We start from the raw sequence: 18,680 nt of genomic DNA on the forward strand, positions 1-18,680 counted from the left end.
CTGGGGGATATTCATCTGCAGCAAACAGTGCTATATGCAATAAAAAATAGCTTGCCGTTTGCGTATCCAAAATTATATTGTATGACTATTCATATTGAATGTTTGTAAGTAGGAGGAACGTTCAGTTGACCATGTTGACGTGTTAGTTTTTTGAAGAGTGAAAAGTATGTATATTCAAGGCTATTTTGATCAATAGGTTTTTATCATGACCGTGTAAAATTGTGGTTTGTCTCAGCCGTACTTTTACTGAATTTTCACAGTCACGTGACTCTATTGCTCTGATAGACTGAAATTGCAACATTTTTGGGGATCTCTTGTACTCCAGGAGAGTAATATACGGAAAAACTACAAGTCGCCGGTACTATATATAGAAGTTTGGTAGATTCGTGCTCCCAACCATGTTTGATTTAGAAAGGTTGCTTGTTTTATAATATGTGAGATATACAAATGTATGAAGTCGAAGAATAATGTTAATTGGCCACGAATTGTATTTAGTGTGTTTGGTCGGTTGGTTGGTATATTACTGATATATACCACATATCAATTTTAAATATTCATATACACCGTTCGATGCACCTTTTGATGTTCTTCTCTCTATATTGTGTAAGTCGAAATGTCGCATACTCTACACCTATTGTTAATGATATGATTGTACGAATTAAACTATTGTTCAGTTCGTATACATTGATATTTGGTTTACATGATTTCTGGTGGCTTAGAGAAAAAATCCTTTTGCTTTTAATATGTCAAAAGTTGATTCCTCACGAAAAGTTGCCATAGTTATTTTAAGTGGTATTTCATTTACCTCACCCATTTAACATTAAGATAAATTGCGGTCTCAGTACAAGGAGCATTATTGTTACGGCTGGCGACATAATTGAAAATGAAATTTGTATCAAATATTTATTTTCGACCGTTCATATATATTCTAAATATTTGTAAGTCTTTACTGTGCAATTTAACAAAAACGTTCTACATAAAACAGAAATAGTGAATTCCCTAAACGTTTCAACTTAAGGTAAAATATACATTCACTTTCGACACTGTGTGTTCCGTTTACTAATAATACTCACCAATTATTCCAATTTCACATAATTCAAGTTCAGTAGACAGATTTCCAACTGGAAGTACGAAGGTTAGAAATCTAAAAACGGATTCAAAGTGGATTTCATTAGGCAGAGATGTCCCATTGTATAAAACAGGTTCACTGCTCCAGGTATTGCTAGTATTTGAAGCGTAAACAGTATTATAACCCTCTGTAGTTGTACCATCTAAAACAACAAGAATGAACGTTTCATTTCAGATTACCAGTATATATTCATTGATATTATATATGCAATTTATCAAAATTTAGTTGACAATAAAATATTTTCATTTGAATGAATTGAAAAGTACTGCTAAATTAATTGATTAGCAGAACAATGCCGTAAATGAATAGAATACTCGTTCAATGATAAAGAAACAAAGCAATGTAGCACACACATAGTATAGCAAGATTTAAAACCATACCGCATTAATGTTGTAAGAGTTGATATACTTCAGAAACGAAAAGTGAAGAAATGTAAAAAGAGTTAGGATCAGTTCAAATGGAAAATCGAATTAAAAAATATCCTTTTTCATAAATCAGCAAAATAACATATCTAGATGTTCAGAGGATCCCCTTTTAAATTTTAATTCATACCTAACTTTTGGAACAAATGGATTTATGTAAATTTGCTTACCAACAGTCCAAGACCTTTTATATTAAGAAAATGGATTTGAAATAAGAAATTAGATTCAAAAGATAAGAAATGAGTCTTTAATTAGGTTCTGTGTCCTAAATTGAAGTTGTAAGCTTATTTGTATTAAAATTATTACGAGCATAACTTTCAATAATTTTAGCGTAAAATAGACACAAAGTTAATTTTCCTTATAATGATATGATATAAAAATTATAAAGTACACACAATCCTTACAGCAATTAACCAATGGCTATGCATTGAAATTCTTTTTCAGAAATAGACATATGTATCCAATTTTGACACTATGAATATATATATTTTGTTTATCATTTATAATAGTGAATAAAAAAATCTAAACAAACATCCTGTCTTTACTAATCAAGATTAAAGACTACTAATCAAATAGATGCTGACTGTGAGTTCATTTTAATTGTGTCTAGTTTTGTAACCTGTAATAAATAAGGGAGGTTATATAAACAAGGCGATTATTCATGCATGTCATAATCATTATAAATTTCGATATTTAAATAAATTAAACAAGTTAATTATTCTACTGTTTTTACATTTCTTTTACAGAGGAAAATTCAACATGATTATTTTTAACTTTATTATAAATCCGTTTTTAATTAGTAAAACACAAAAAGCTAACTTAACGCAGTATGAAAGTAGAATTAATGCCAAAAAACAAAAACAATATATAAATATGCCCTTGATGCAATGCAACGACATCTTTCATTCATACTGAAAGTCAAATTTTCAAGAATTTTTTAATATTTCTGATCTTCAGTAAAGGAATCCATTTAAAAAACAATTATCAACTTAAAATTTGAAAATAACGATTTAAATGATGTTTTTGGTAAAGTTCGTAATTTCCGCTATACAAAAGTTGAGCAACATAATTGTTTTAAATCTTTAATTATTGTTTTGTAACTTTGAAGCATGCGATTGACAATATTGTCATTATTTTTGATAAACTTATACCGCAGTCCCATTAGGCCACGATCGCAATATGATCTGTGAAAAAAAATAGAATTTTGATGATCGTAGTGCGATCGTGTAGATCGCCGTAAGGTCGTAACATGATCGTGGTGAGGTCTTCAAGCTCGTGATGAGCGTGGCCAACTTTGAACATGTTCAAAACAATCGTGGTGTGGTCGTTGCGACATCAGGTCGTAGAAGAAGCGTAGATAGAGCGCAGAAAGGTCGTGGTAAGATCGTAAAGGTCCCAATACCATCGTAACGAGAGCGTAGCAAAGGTGTGAGTATATTCGGAGAGACTGCGCTACGATCTTACAGCGACGTTATTACGACTTCACTACGACCATCAAGTTTTCACCGCGACTAAACTACGCTTCCATAACTACTATACCACGTTTACACCACACTGTTCAATATCAAAGTACGATGCTAGCACGCCCATGCCATCCTTATCACGCTCTTCTTACGACCTGAATACGTTCATACTACGACCATCATGCTCATTGTCATTTTCACATAAAATACATGCATAAAAGGTCTCATGGTTTAATTTGTTTGTTTGAAATTTGGACCTCTTTTCCAGGCTTTTCTCTAACGGCGCCACAACCATGCTTGACATATCTGTGTCATCCCTGCTACCGTTCACTAAAACATCGTCATTTGAGTTTGATGGATCAGTAATATGTTGTGATTCAGGTTTGATTGGTCTGTCCGACATCTCTGCTGGATAAGGATTCGTTACTATCAGAGCTTCCTCAGCCTCAACATCTACCCCTACCACCAAGCCCAAGTATTCTGGTAGATTTTGGAGGCATTACAGTGTTGTTTCCTAGAAATTTATGTATTAATCAGAAATATAAGGAAAGGAACAGTATTAATACGGAACGCGGTGTTGATGTTATTGCTAAGAACGTTGTGAGATCGCGGTATAACGTAGTATAATCGTGGTAAGAACGTGCCATAGTCGCAGTAGAAGCGTGGCAAGATCGTGTTGCAATCGGATAACTCGTGGTATGGTCGTAGTGAGACCGTGATGAGCGTATTAAGATCATGATAATCGTAAAAAGAGCGTGCTGAGAACGTGATTGTAGCGGGATCGTTGACGAAGCGTAATGAGGACGTAGGATTATCGTGAAAACAACGAAAATTTATATTTTCATGCTGCTCATACCGCGACCTCACCATGATTTCAATAAATTTAAGAACGCAGTGAGTGTAGTGCGATCGTGGTCTAGTGGGACAAGGGCTTAATCGATTTTATGAAAAAAAAATCAGAGTTATCGATAATTAATCGATTACACAAAAATCCTTCATGTAACCGATTATTAATCGATTACTTTGTCAGTAATCATGCCCATCGATCCCTGATCTGAATATTAACAAGAGTTTTACCCTAAAAGATATCTAAAAAATGTGTTTTACCATGATGAAACTTTTGTGTAAAATATCTTTTTTTTTTGGTTAGGCATCGATCATATCTATTTTGACACAAAAGGTAATTTAAAACGTAATTTGTGTCGTTTTTTGTGTGTCTAAGATACCGATGTGTATCAGATTCCACATGTATCAATAAAATTGACATAACATCCAAGGGCTTTTTCTTTGGGTGCCACATGAAGAGCACCTGAAATAATTCCCCATATTTGGTGGGACGTGTTGTTCAGTTCTTTAATATGTTTTATTATGTATAATGTTCATCAATTATCCAAAGTAGCTGCAATTTCAGAGAACATTACAATACACATAAAAGACAACCTTTCTTGAAGTACACCACTAATTAATTGCCTCTTTGCTTCCTATGTTAATTTCCTAAATTTTAGGCAGGGATATAGCTCTCTTTTCTTAAGTTCAAGTAAACGTTCAATCATCGCACGTCAAAGCAAACCCTTAATATGGTGTCTAGTACAGAAAAAAATCTAAGTTCCTTAAGGATGTACTTAGTTAGGTTTTGGAATTCGTGTTAAATGTTCGAACTCCTTGGTTTTTTCCATACAATGCAAAGTAAAATATTTTGCCCCATAACACCCATTTATTTTTTCATATAAGTCTTATGAAAGGTCATTTACCAAAAATTTCGAAGATTCTTAATTTTCTTTCTTTTGTTTTGAGACCCAAATAATATCAATTCAAATATAAGGTAAAAGTCCGAGTCAGCGTTTTCCACCATATTTTGGATCTCAAATACCTTGAAAAGGAGCTCCATGACCTATCAATATTTTTGGCGTATTTGTATCTTTAACGAATGCCCTACCAGCTTATAGTAACAATTTCAAATTCTTAATTTATTAATTTTTACCTAACCTCACCTAAGTACATCCTAAATGGCAGATAAAAGAGAACTAGTTCATGCGATTGCAGATGTACTGAAACAGGTATTTCATATCTTATAAATCATAAGCCGTATTTGGCACAATCTTTTTCAACTTTTGATCCTCAGTGCTGTACAACATTGTACTTTTTGTGACTTTCGAACTTTTATATCTGGGCGTCACTGGTAAGTTTAGTGTGGACGAGGCGCGTTTTTGGCGTATTGAATTTTAAACCTGATGCCTTTTGTTATCTATTATTCATGTGTTTCTTTGCATAATACGTTCTCCTATTTATTTGTATTGTAATCCTGTAATATTATGTTGTCATTTTAATGTTATATTTAACATTGCCATTAAAGTGCGAGGTTTTGCATGCCACAAAACCAGGTTCAACACACCATTTTTTCCTTTAAAAATGTCCTATACCAAGTCAGGAATATGGCCATTGTTATATTATAGTTCGTTTCTGTGTGTGTTTCCGTTGTGTCGATTGTTTTCTCTTATTTTTGAGTGTGAATTCAGATTACTATAAGACGTGTCACTTATCTATCCCAAACTCATGTATTTGGTTTTGATGTTATATTTGTTATTCTCGTAGGATTTTGTCTAATGTTTAGTCCGTGTCTGAGTGTGTTACATTTTAATGTTGTGTCGTTGTTCTCCTCTTATATTTAATGCGTTTCCCTCAGTTTTAGTTTGTTATCCCGATTTTTTTTTGTCCATGTATTTATGAGTTTTGAACAGCGGTATACTACTGTTGCCTTTATTAATACAAACATGTAAAATGTACCCTCCTTTTTAAGTGTTATGCATGTTTTAATTATTCATAAGTATTAGTCAAAACAGTTGTATAATGATCACAAGTCATTTAGTATCATTTGGTACCAAAATTACAAAATTATTCTACATTTTGTTAAAATTTACATCTACACATGGGAACTGCTTTGTGTTAAACATTTTATTTTTTTTAGATTGTGCTGTCTGACCGGATACATTCTCAAATCAAAGGTAGTTAAACAAAAAAAAAGGTTCTAGTTCCTATTTGATTATGGCACTATCTGAAAGGCCACATAATAGAAAATGATAATAATAAACATATTTTAAATATTTAAATCGTAAACAAACTCTCTCTTAAAATTCTTCTATAGCTGACATAAAACACATACGACATTAATCTGCCATGAACTAAAATTTAGGCAAGTTGTTTGGAACGTAATGTACTTATTTAACAAGCATCACTGTAATAATCAATAAGTTATCGATATGGTAAAACTTTTTTAAAGAAATAATGCTACACTTTTTAAAGAGCACGTAACCCTTTAATATATTACTGACACGCTTACAATATGTTAACAGCTGACCATTGTGGTCAGAAATTTGTCAGGAAATACATGCGTGGTGAGCTATCAAGTTTAAGAGGCTATTAGTTAACTGATGTTCAAGATTTTGCATTTGTTACGAGGTTTTTGAACTTAATTTTCTAAAATCATCGATCGCTATCACACGTTCATACAATATACTGAAATACGTGTATATTGTACTATCATTTTTATGGAAATTTTTAATTGATGTAAGCAACGTTCATTCAGTTTTAAGAATTGTACAATTCCTTGTTCTGTTTTAAACCCTATTACTATAATGTCAAAAGTCAGTATTGAACAGAAATAAGCACACCAACCTAATGTACTGTTGGTATTTGGTGCTGCAAATGAATGTCGGAGTACACCAACAACGCAATGGCATAGTTCCTTAACACTAACACAGACCAGTGTGATTTATATGTATCTTGTGCAGACAATTGATACCGTTAATGTTATTATAAAGATCAATGACCGGTAAAAACACATGGTATTGGTCACATAAATCGTGGTGGTGGCAGTAAAACTTATGACGCCTCTATTTCAGTTGTTATACCTCGTAAAAGAGGTAAATTAATATATTGATATTGATGCATTTTACTTAGTCTGAAATGAAGTCCGACTCTTTCCGTAGCGTATTCATTCTCAGTGCCGTCATCTAGCACATGTATAGAAATCAAACACGCGTTGAACTAACAAAACGTCAAGCCTGGTGTTTTGGTGAGTTCTTTATTAAAAAAACAATGAAATTATGAAGGAACAATTAACAATATTGCAAAAATCAAAATATCTTAATCAAACTGTTAATTTAATGGTTGGCTAAATCGTGAAAATCTTTATATTCTGATGAACCATTCAGAAAACTAATCAAAATTGATTATCCAAGCTGTGGAACGGTCGAGTTCCACGTGTTGTCGGCAACGTAATTTTATTCTTTAACTTTTTCTTACATTTGCCTTGGTGGCAATATTAAATGGATAATACTAGCCTTGATGGGTTTAAAACTTTGGTGGTCATTTACATTTGCCTTGGTGGCAATATACCAATGTGGTCATTTATATTTGCCTTGATGACAACATTAAAAGAAAAATACTAGCCTTGGTGGTCATTTATATTCACATTGGTGGCTTCTTAATAGACACAGGTGGTCATTTTGACCTTGGTGGCGAAATGTTTTGGATTAAGACCTTGCAATGGGTAGTTATTATTAACCAATGTGGTCAATTATAATGTTATGCCGTGCGTCGGTCAAACGCCGGGTGAGTGCTATCGCGTTAAAATAGTTTATGTATAAGTTGGCATGTCATTTTAAAGACCTTTATCGGAATGTCGAATAATAAATTTTTAATAGGGTGAATATAGTTTCTTTTGTAGGCAATATAGGAAAGGTGTATTGACATACGTTGTCTCTAAACACATTAACTCCAAATGGAGCTTTCGTAAGTAGAAGCCATTTTAGTTAGTTTCTTTTGTAACTTTTGATCATTTATTTATTTTTATTATAACCTATATACTGATAGAAAATGCTCTTCAAAAACTGTGTTAGAAAAGAATAGTTAGATTGAGAAAGTGAAATAATTTGATGTGAAATTCCATGTCACTTTGGTAGTAGTTTTGTTTGATGGAGTGATGTGTATCGAATTATAAGTTGTCTCGGCGAGGTCCACGTTCAGCGGTCTGTTTGATTTTACAAAGAATTTTATAGAATACTTTTGTTTGCAGATGGTGTTACCTGCAGTTTTTGACAAGCTGGTGAATGCAGAAGAAGCAATATGACATTGCACAATAAATTCGATCAACCTTAAAGGATAGGATTTGTCTTATCAGAATCTGGTGAGTACACATCATAACCTCATTGACTAATATCTTTGGCGGAAGTTCATGTGATACATCCTTATTCTTTCAATATCCAAGTGGTTTGTTTAAAGGCTATATTTGGTTAGGCAATACAAATTGACTGTGTGGGTTGAAGAGGTCATTGGTATGTTCCCATCTACCACCCATTAGTACATGTACCAAAATGTGGATAGGTTTTCATATTTAGATTTTAATATTTGTATTACATGTATATGCATTTTGGATTGATGAGCAAGAGACAAGATTAGAATAACAACAATTATTATCATGTGATCAAATGTTGACGGAAACACCTTTATTTTAATGTCTGATGAGGCTTTTTTTACGAGAAAGGTCTGTGAAGGAAAAAAAAAATTTAAAAAAAAATATTTCATTAGCATGGTAAAAATAAGATTATAGATATGTTACATCCTACCTTCTTTGTTCTACCAGGAATAATCTGAGTCGGACCACCAAATCCATGTCACCAATCTTTTTTGTTTTTGTTTTTGTTTTGCATGCTTTCCTTTGTTTTGTCACGTTTTGACGGGAACGCATAATCACAATAACATTTAGAATTATTAACTTGAAAAAGACTAACAATCAAAATTTATGTGGAAAAATTCAGAAAAATCTATGCTGAAATTCAAACTCAAAACCTTCAGAATATCAACCAACGGCTAAAACCCCAACACAAGGACGACTGGATATGGACTCAATGTTAGTATAACAAACTTTAATGCGGTGTTCGGGGCTTATTAAAGATAAATGCTATATAAAGATATATGAAGTCTCTGATTAGGATTTAGGAGCGTTGTAAACTAGATTTTATGAAGTGTAAATGATTTTTGAACTAATATTGTACAAATGGAATGTAAAATAGTTATCCCATTCAGACTTGGTGTGTCAGTGAAAGATCATTCCGATGGCAGAAGTTGGCTGATTCTACACTGACACACCAAGTCCGAATGGGATAACTATTACGCATACTCCTTAAACATGAAATTTAGAATCAATTTATAATTTTTGAAGGAATGCCGGTAATATTTTTTTCTCTCTATTTGACATAATCTAAAAAATGGCACAAATACTCAGTGTGCACCACATTTTTAATGTTATTACTTCATAGAAAGAAACAATATTTAAGTCATCATATTACTTAAATCGATATCGTTATAACATACCACCTAGAATGATAAATAATCCTGTAACAATGCTTTTCTCTTTAAGGTCAATCTGAAATTTGACACTAGATCCAATTGTTTTGGAACATGTTGTTATATCTCCGTCTTTCGCTTGTTCAGCTGGTTGACTACCACTTGGATCCTGCCAGACTAAACTGTCATATGCTATGTTATCTGTTATTACAAGATGTCCATTGCAATTAGATTTTTTTTCATTTCATATTGACGATGTAATTGGAGACAATATAAGAAATACAAATGTCAAATAAAATGTTGTACATATGAATATTTATTGCTGGTTCTATAAGTTTCTGATAGATATCGTAATAAGGTATGCTTGCCTTCAAACATTTTAAAGGACAAGTACGTAAATGTTTATGAGCATTACAATCAATCAAAGATACATTAAAAGGATAGACAAATTTACGAATTAAGCAAACAAAAACTGAAAGTGGACAGTCAAACTCTTTTTCTGAATTCATTTCAATAGCAATAACCTTGATACCAAATGAATGATGTCTTATTTGACTTAAAGTCCTCCAGCCAATTAAATTTGAATAAGAATTTTAAAATACGAAAGACACATCTTTTTTATTATAATCTTGTTGCGATCATGAATTAAAGTTAAAAATGTAATAAATGCGACTTTAAATAGCAGCAATACAAATAAGACCAAAACTAAATGTTCAAAACCATTTACGATTACATTATTTTGATAGTTGATTTCAACCATACAAGACTTTGTTTGGAATAGATGCCTTCCTTGCGGATACACACGTACTTACAAATGTAAACAGCAATAAATTATCATTAGAAAACTAATGTTGTATAACTGGTCACGGAATGTATACTTTTTATGAGTAAAAGTGATATGAAAGGTACAAAAAAAAACATCCGAAACATGGAAAAATGGACTGACAACGCCATGGAAAATACAGAAAAGATCAAAATACATAAAACATTACAGAAAATACAACATAGAATATATATGTACTGAAGATTGAGCAACACGAACCCATAATTAAAATCTTGGGCAATCTCAGGTGCTACGGACGGGTAACCATATGCTGCTCTACATATTGCAACCGTTGTATTGTTCATGTACATGCAAGTACTACATTTGACCTTTTAAACATGTTAACAATATTATTTTTCACTGCAAGAAAAACTTTAATATTGTAAAGTATGAAACAATACTAACACACAAGTACTTACAATTGTTACAGTAGATTCCGGTTCTTCTGTGTTTACAACCGTTTGTACAAACTGATGTGTCTTTATCGCAAATATCACTTAAACAGTTTTTAGCATCACATCCCCATACACAAGAACCATTTTGAGGGAAACAATTTCGCTCTATACAATTTTCGGGACAAAATTGTTCGCAATTACTTCCCCAACGACTCTTTTGACATCCTAAAAAATATATATTTATAACGATTGATTTTGAATAAATGTTTAAAAGCATTTAATTCAAGCTCGTAAACCTTACATCAAATATTTTTATTTCTGAAATAATTGTAGTAGTGTAGTAGACAAAAGAATGGTTTGATTTTGAAAATCCTGTTAAATTTCTAGTTCATTAACATATGTATAATACGTTCCAGATTTTTTTTTATTGTAAGACTATGAAGTTTTACTATCTCACACTAGTATGACCTAAAATAATCAAATACTATATGATCTTTTTCTCTCTTTGTTCTATTATGTGCAATTTACACTTTTTCATGTGGATTCGGACGGGATACAAGTATGAAAAGATGTCTAAAAATTATAAATCGACACAGCTAAGAACTAAAACTTTTAATGCAGAAGATGAAATAAGTCAAAACACAAAAATACTGAGCTCATAGGAAAATTCAAAACTGAAAGTCCCTAATCAAATTGCAAAATCAAATGATATAGCACAGCAAACGAATGAAATATATTAATGTTGCTTTAAAACATACCATTAATGGCAACGTAACATAGTTCAACTAAAGGTCCAAGATATCCGTTTGTGTATACAGATCCTTTATCATCGTAATAAATGACATATTTTCCAAGTTGATTACATGGAATCGACTGCGTGGTGTTCGGAAGGCCAGGACCATCTTCATAACAGAGATAACCAACAGGTGGAATAGTTGATGTATTGGTCACATACAATTTAAATCCATCCATACGAGAAGCTTCTGCAATAACAATGACACCGGTATAAAATCGAACTGTAACACACTTTGACAGATTGTAATCATAGTATTTTATTATTTAGAGACATTAATTATTAGTATAGGGGTAAATTCAGTACATAAATATACGTCATCAGGGACCGCCCATTTGGGGGAGAGCTTTCTGTCTAAAAGTGAAGTCATGTGCTTTTCTGATTGGTAGATAATGTTTGTAATAAATATTTTATGGTAGATGGATCAAAACTAGAGTTGAAAAAAAATAAAAAATAAATGCTGAATGTACTATTTTTTTTCCCTACAGATTTGAAAAGTAATGGGGGTCAGTATAGGAATTCAGTGCGAATCTACATTGTTTGTAAACAAGGCCATGTGAATGCCCAAAAATGCCGCATGACCCTATGTTTTTATTGTTGCAAAAGATAGGACTACATTTGTACTTTCATGAATTATATATGAAAGTCTTTAATTTCTAAAGGTAAATCAGGTATAAATTTATTTCCACACATAGATTAGCATTAAAGTCAATGGGAGATTTTTTACTGAATTTACCCCTATAGGAAAATATGCACTTTTTCACTGTACTTGTCCAAGGCCACACAATAATCACAAAACTCATTTCCTGTAAATGTTAATGTAATGGAAGGATTTTGGAACCTTTTGAAGTTGCCTTTTACACAAATTTCTATCTTTAACTGCGGCTATCAAGGATGCACTCAGTGTACTGTGAGAGAAGCATGGAGTATATGGTAAAAATCAGTTTTTGTGTCCAGATTGAAAGAAACAATAGAAATTACACTTGAAAGTTATGATATCAATGAAAGTCATAAATATTCACCCCATTTACATCATATTTTGCACATATTTCTCCTCATAATGTATAAAATCATATAAAAAAAATGGATTATCTCCCTTTGACATAGTGTTTTTTTTTTAGCTGTATTCCACATGTTAAGTTGTAGAACAAGTGTTTAATAAGCACTTTTCTAGTATTTGAACACTCGAATAATCTAACCGCATGAAGGTATTCATTTATTTTTACATAACGCATTGCGTTTCTTTATTTAAAGAATATACTAGACAACTTTTCATGATTACATGTCCTTCATCTATGAAACAAGTGTTGAAATGTTTGTAATTGGATTTTTATGTTAAATAATGGCTTTTAAATATTTTAAATTGTTACTTGAATCTCCCAAATATAAAGTTTGGTTATACCTAATCTTATTTTTTTATATTTGGCACTTTTTTCTACTTCAGTTCTGGCTGTCTAGTTTTGGCGAAGAACCCATCCTGATGTTGGGGTAACAGGAATTTCTGCAGAGTGATTGTCAATGACATTTTGTGAAATTTACAAGTAATTAAAACACAGATTTAGTATAATGAAACATAATTGTTGTTTTATTTGGTATGAAACTGCTTAAAAAAGCCTTTGAAAAGTCTTTTTGTGGTCTTTTCATGGTATTTAATCAAAAACCTCCATATAAGGAAAAATCTAACTAAGAGTACACCAAGACTTTAGTTTCTAGATGTTCTTGCAATACTGGTCAAAGCAAACACAGAAAACAATTCATATTTATTAAACATAGTATTTTACACCATTCTTTTAAAAACAGTCAATGCGCAACTTTATATACCAAATATACATTGGCCGCAGTATGGGCTGTAGTATAAATTTTGCTCTATCTTTACAAATTCAGCATTTATGAAGGTTGTATTGAAACTGGAACTTGGAAATTGGATACATTACATGTTTATTACAAAAAAAGTTGGAAAAGAAGTAAAAAAGTCCCTTATAGGGGTAAATTCAGGAAATAAATATACGTCATCAGGGACCGCCCATTTGGGGGAGAGCTTTCTGTCTAAAAGTGAAGTCATGTGCTCTTCTGATTGGTAGATAATGTTTGTAATAAATATTTTATGGTAGATGGATCAAAACTAGAGTTGAAAAAAAATTAAAAAATAAATGCTGAATGTACTATTTTTTTTCCCTACAGAGTTGAAAAGTAATGGGGGTCAGTATAGGAATTCAGTGCGAATCTACATTGTTTGTAAACAAGGCCATGTGAATGCCCAAAAATGCCGCATGACCCTATGTTTTTATTGTTGCAAAAGATAGGACTACATTTGTACTTTCATGAATGATATATGAAAGTCTTTAATTTCTAAAGGTAAATCAGGTATAAATTTATTTCCACACATAGATTAGCATTAAAGTCAATGGGAGATTTTTTACTGAATTTACCCCTATAATAGCTCATTGTCATTTAGTTTACAGTCAACTTTGACATCCAATCACGCTACATTGTATATATATATATATATATATATATAACATTTAATGTTCGAGGTAGTGGGAGATATTATGGACATAATTGTGCAAATCGTGAGACAAACATGAAATTTGGTATATGGGTGGATTAAATGGTATTAAAAAAAATCCGCTGCTGGCCATAAACAAATTTTTTTTTTTCAAGATGGCCACCGCTTATTTTTCAAATGGCGTCATATTCAATTGGTTACATTTCTTAAATCTTTTGAAAGCTGTGTAATAGGTATATTTCAATGTAAGTTCCTAAAGTACGAAAAAACAATACCTACATGAATAAAAAAGTGACTTCCGGTCCCAAAATGGCGGCAAAACGTTGAAAATGTCAATTTTATCATTTCTGTCAACTTAACAAGAGATATCACTGACTTTGTTAAGTTAAAATGCATATATAGTTTGTTTAGAAAGACTGGTTGCTTATCTTATAATTATCTGACAGTTACCAATACACCAACTTGTACACGGAAGGCCAGAACGGTAGCATTTACAGTTACAAACACAGCTAAATTTCTTGCATCCGCATTCCAAAAAATCATGACACTAGAATCAGCGGCAACCAACAAAGTCCATTTTGGTTTCCAATTGTCTTTTTTTTTTACCCAACTCCTGTGTTCATGACTTGGTATATGAACCTGTCGAATGCATAAATCCGGACGAGCCAAAACATGTCTAACTTGATATGCTTCTCTTTTGATGTGCCCCAGAAAGCTAAAATCGTTTGCAAGGAAGCAGCGGCCGTACTTTTCCGCCTACCACAGTTAATGATAATGATTCTGTGTTAGTCGGAATAGCATCATAAGGCCGCTGCTTCCTTGCAAACGATTTTAATCGTGCCTCCTTAACAGCAAACGGTGATGTTTCCGTGCATGAGGCAAACAAATACTTCTATGATGTCCATGTCTGTGTCTTCATACAAAATCGGGAAAAAATGTCCCATCTGAGAATACTTTCAATGTCTGCCAAGCTGACCTCTTCACTTTTCGATGAAGTGCCGACACAGTGTCACACCCACTTAATGCATGGAAGAAGGAAAATCTGCTACACCAGGACCAAACGCATTTGATATAAGATGTACGGGAAGCCATCGCAAGTCTTTATTCCTTTAAAAACCTATCCATAATTTGTCGACACCTAATCTTGCGAGTACTGCAATTCCTAATACTACTACATCTATGTCAGTACTACTTGAAATTACTTTTTACAACCATTTTCAGCAGCATGATTATCATGGACAATCATTCGTGTATCTGGTTTTTTATGGTTACAAGGGGATAACTTGAAGGTATTCGTATTGAAATTGCAAAGAATATGTTCACCTTGAGTAGCATAAGCATTTTCATTAGTCTCTAAAGAAGCAATTCTATCGGCAAGAAACTTGAACAATTCCGTTTTTTTTTTGGTCATCTACACGAAGAAAAGTACTCCAAACCTTTGGCGTTCTACCAGAACCAAAAACTTTCCGTCTAGCACAAGTACTTTGCCTTTTGTTTTCGTCCCAGCCTTTAAATAATTAATTTAGTAAACATCAAATCGAAGTTTACTCTTGGTTAAAAAACCAGATTCCCTTCGAAACATATTTGCTTCAAAAGATCGTACTGTTTGGACCCAATATCTTGTAGTTTATATAAATATCTTACCTATTTCTGAATCAACAATTTCCTTAAAAGAGTACATTTTGTACAAATCTGACGACTCTTCTAGAAATGGATTTCCAAACTTGTTCATCACTTTAGAAAGCCTTTAAATATTTTCGAAGAAATCCGTTTGTGTTTTCGTAGAGTCGTCTTGCCGTCGTTCATCTGGTGTAGACTGACTCAAACCACTGAATCTTTCAAATTCATCTACCAGTCTATTGACTTCTGCTCCAGCTACCATCCATCGTCTCGAAAGAATAAACGTATGGTACTAACATCGCCGTTCACGACTCATTGTTCCGTGTTTGTGCCTGATCATTTGTAATATAAGAAATCAACTTGCTGGTCTTACGTACATTTAAAATTACCATTTACAAATTTCATTGCAACCTGTGGTTGATGTTTGTGAAGGGAATCTATATCTTGCATAATTTACACGATCAATACCAAGATTGGTATCATGCTTGATATGGACTGTTTGAAAAGTACTATATTTTCTGTGTTTGCGCTTTCATAACGACTGGCATTATCAATTCAAGCAAACCACATGCAGTTATCTGATGCGCGTGTCCATTCCTAATTACATTTGAACATACTCGAAAAGCATATGCCATTCTAGGTGTTGCAATATCGGCTTCAGTGAGAGCACATATCCATCCACTATCGCGCAATTTATCACTCAGAATTTTTAAGCAAGCCATGGACAATCCACCAAACATAACGATAAACTTATGTTCTCTGTACAAATCTTGTCATTCCAACTAAAATTGCTAAGCCAATACCAAAGGGTTTATCTGCAGCTATAATTGATGTTTTCCCGATATTTAGAAACTTAACCACCTTTTTCACCTTATCCATTGAATGCTTTGATCATTGCAACTGATAGTGCGTGTTTTCAAACAGTGGCGTCAAAGAAGTAACACTTTATATTCGAACAGAAGAGCCTAGATGCTTAGAGGAATGAATGACGACCAAGATATGTTTAAGAATTTCAAATCCTAATCTGTTAGAAGAACTACGATTTTCATCAGTGTGCCCCTGTAGTGCGTGTATAGGTTCTTTATTCATAAATAGTTTGCGCATGCGCGAAATTGTTTAACGCATGTGTATCATAACCTTTAAAAACGTCATCAAACAAATCATAACATCATTAAAAACTCAAAAGCGCTAAGCATGTACTAAATAGTTCAAATGTTTGTGTGTGAATTTTGTTACATTTTCACGCATGCGCAAACCCAGAACATGTCAAATATTCATTTTTAGTATATTCGTTACATGTAAAGAAGGTATCCACCAAACCTGATAATATTTTTTATTTAAAAAACGTCAACGAAAACGTTTTCCAGAAAAAATAAGTATTTCAATCTTGAAAAAAACAGACATTTTAGAAAAGGTGGTGGCCATCTTGAAAAAATTTAATGTTCTTATGGCCAGCAGTTTTTTCTTAAAATGTATATAATAATGATGCTTCGTGCTAATTTTCATGCTTGTATCATCATTTGCACAATTCTCTTGATTTTGCTTGCTAATATCTTCCACTAAATGGGGGGGGGGGGGGGGGGGGGAGGGGTACTGTTTATAGCCAGATTATTTTTGCCAATGCATTTAATAAATGCAATACAAATTGGTTGGGGAAAACTTCTTTTTTTTTTAAGAATTTTTTTATGACAAATCAGAGTGGGAATATTTTGTTCTAAAAATTATCAGGCTCCCAGAAAATTAAATCAACTTAAATCAAGATAATTCGATGTCATCGTTTCTAACAATGTCCTTAAAATCTACGTCTTCAAATTTCACGGCCATTTTTAAACGACTTGGAAGCACTGAATGAACCGGCTGATTTTCGAAAAATTGCCTGGATCGATTTTCTCGTGCGAGCTACGCAGCGGGCTAGAAGGACACTTCCACTGGTTTTTTATTGGATAAAAAATCCCCAGGCCACTTTGGAATGATGTTACAAAACATATATACCATACCTTACTCATTAACATATGTAAAATAAACTCATCCTGAGGATTCGTTGTTTGAATATGTAAACTCGTAAATAGCGTGGTATATATAATACATGTACTCATGTACAGGAATTCATTCACTATCAATTGCAAAATGCATAATCCTTAATTAAAAATAATACCATACTATTATGTTTTATTGTCACAATATGTGAACTTTCGTATAATTGAAGATTTGTACTTTTGAAACATTCTTAAATTAGTAATTATGTAATTATACATAAGTATTGAATTCCTAGATCGGTTTCGTAATGCCTAGGCCACACATTCACGGATTTGACGCAAGTCTAGCAACGGTTACGACCGGTATCAGTCGTGGCAAACTGTATTAGTCCGTACATTTCCGTATTGTAGCCGAAGTCATACATTTTACGTAGTAGTACTTATGTATCTTTGAAACTTTTTGAACATGCGCAAAATTTGACTTCGGAAAAAAAAACGAAGTATATATATATCATTGCTGAAGCTCCAGTCACACTGTCACCGTGACGTTTCAAGAGCTACGTTTTACTGCGTTTTGAAAGCGAGCCCGCGAAACGGGACATACGTTACGAAGCGTATCGAAACGTAGTGATCCTTTCTTCAAAACAGGACCTGCCCCATATTTTTCGAAAATTCAACAACAAACGTAGCGAAAATAGAAACAAAGTAGAAACCTAGTAAATACGTAATATAGACTAGCGGAACGTAACAAAATGTACTTACTACGTATCGAACCGTATCAATGCGTGATGGAAACGTGGATCTACACGTATTAGAGAAAACAACACAAGCGACATAAGTATCTACTTTATACGTTAAATGTTACTTAACAATGGTATTTGTACGTATGAAGCGTCAACTACATGTTATTTATATCTTTCAAGCCTCATTTCAACATACATTGTACGTATGAAAGTGAAAATTATTAATTTGGATTGTCTTTCTTTTACCAAAATCATTTTTAGACGTTAAACAGGTGAAAACTTATATGTATATGTATATACAAGTTTTATAGATAAGATGAAATATATCAGTATCTTTTTGTCGAGCCTTCGACTTTTAGTCGAAAAAGCGAGACTAAGCGATCCTACATTCCGTCGTCGGCGTCGTCGGCGGAGGCGTCCACAAATATTCACTCTATGGTTTAAGTTTTTGAAAGGAGAAGGTAT

The 18,680-nt window shown here is 32.9% G+C and overlaps 1 protein-coding gene across 1 annotated transcript in view; it reads right to left on the reverse strand.

The window, feature by feature from the left end:
• The window catches only part of LOC139481950 (multiple epidermal growth factor-like domains protein 6), a 54,168-nt gene that overhangs the window by 22,101 nt on the left and 13,387 nt on the right, over positions 1–18,680 (reverse strand). Inside the window, exons 3-6 of the mRNA XM_071265558.1 lie at positions 11,336–11,560; positions 10,602–10,802; positions 9,387–9,560; positions 1,074–1,271 (exon numbers count right to left, since the gene is read on the reverse strand). Coding sequence (XP_071121659.1) covers positions 1,074–1,271; positions 9,387–9,560; positions 10,602–10,802; positions 11,336–11,560 — 798 coding nt within the window. The remainder of the gene's footprint in view (positions 1–1,073; positions 1,272–9,386; positions 9,561–10,601; positions 10,803–11,335; positions 11,561–18,680) is intronic.

Source organism: Mytilus edulis, chromosome 1 (genome assembly GCF_963676685.1).
Source record: "Mytilus edulis chromosome 1, xbMytEdul2.2, whole genome shotgun sequence".
Classification (NCBI taxonomy): domain Eukaryota; kingdom Metazoa; phylum Mollusca; class Bivalvia; order Mytilida; family Mytilidae; genus Mytilus; species Mytilus edulis.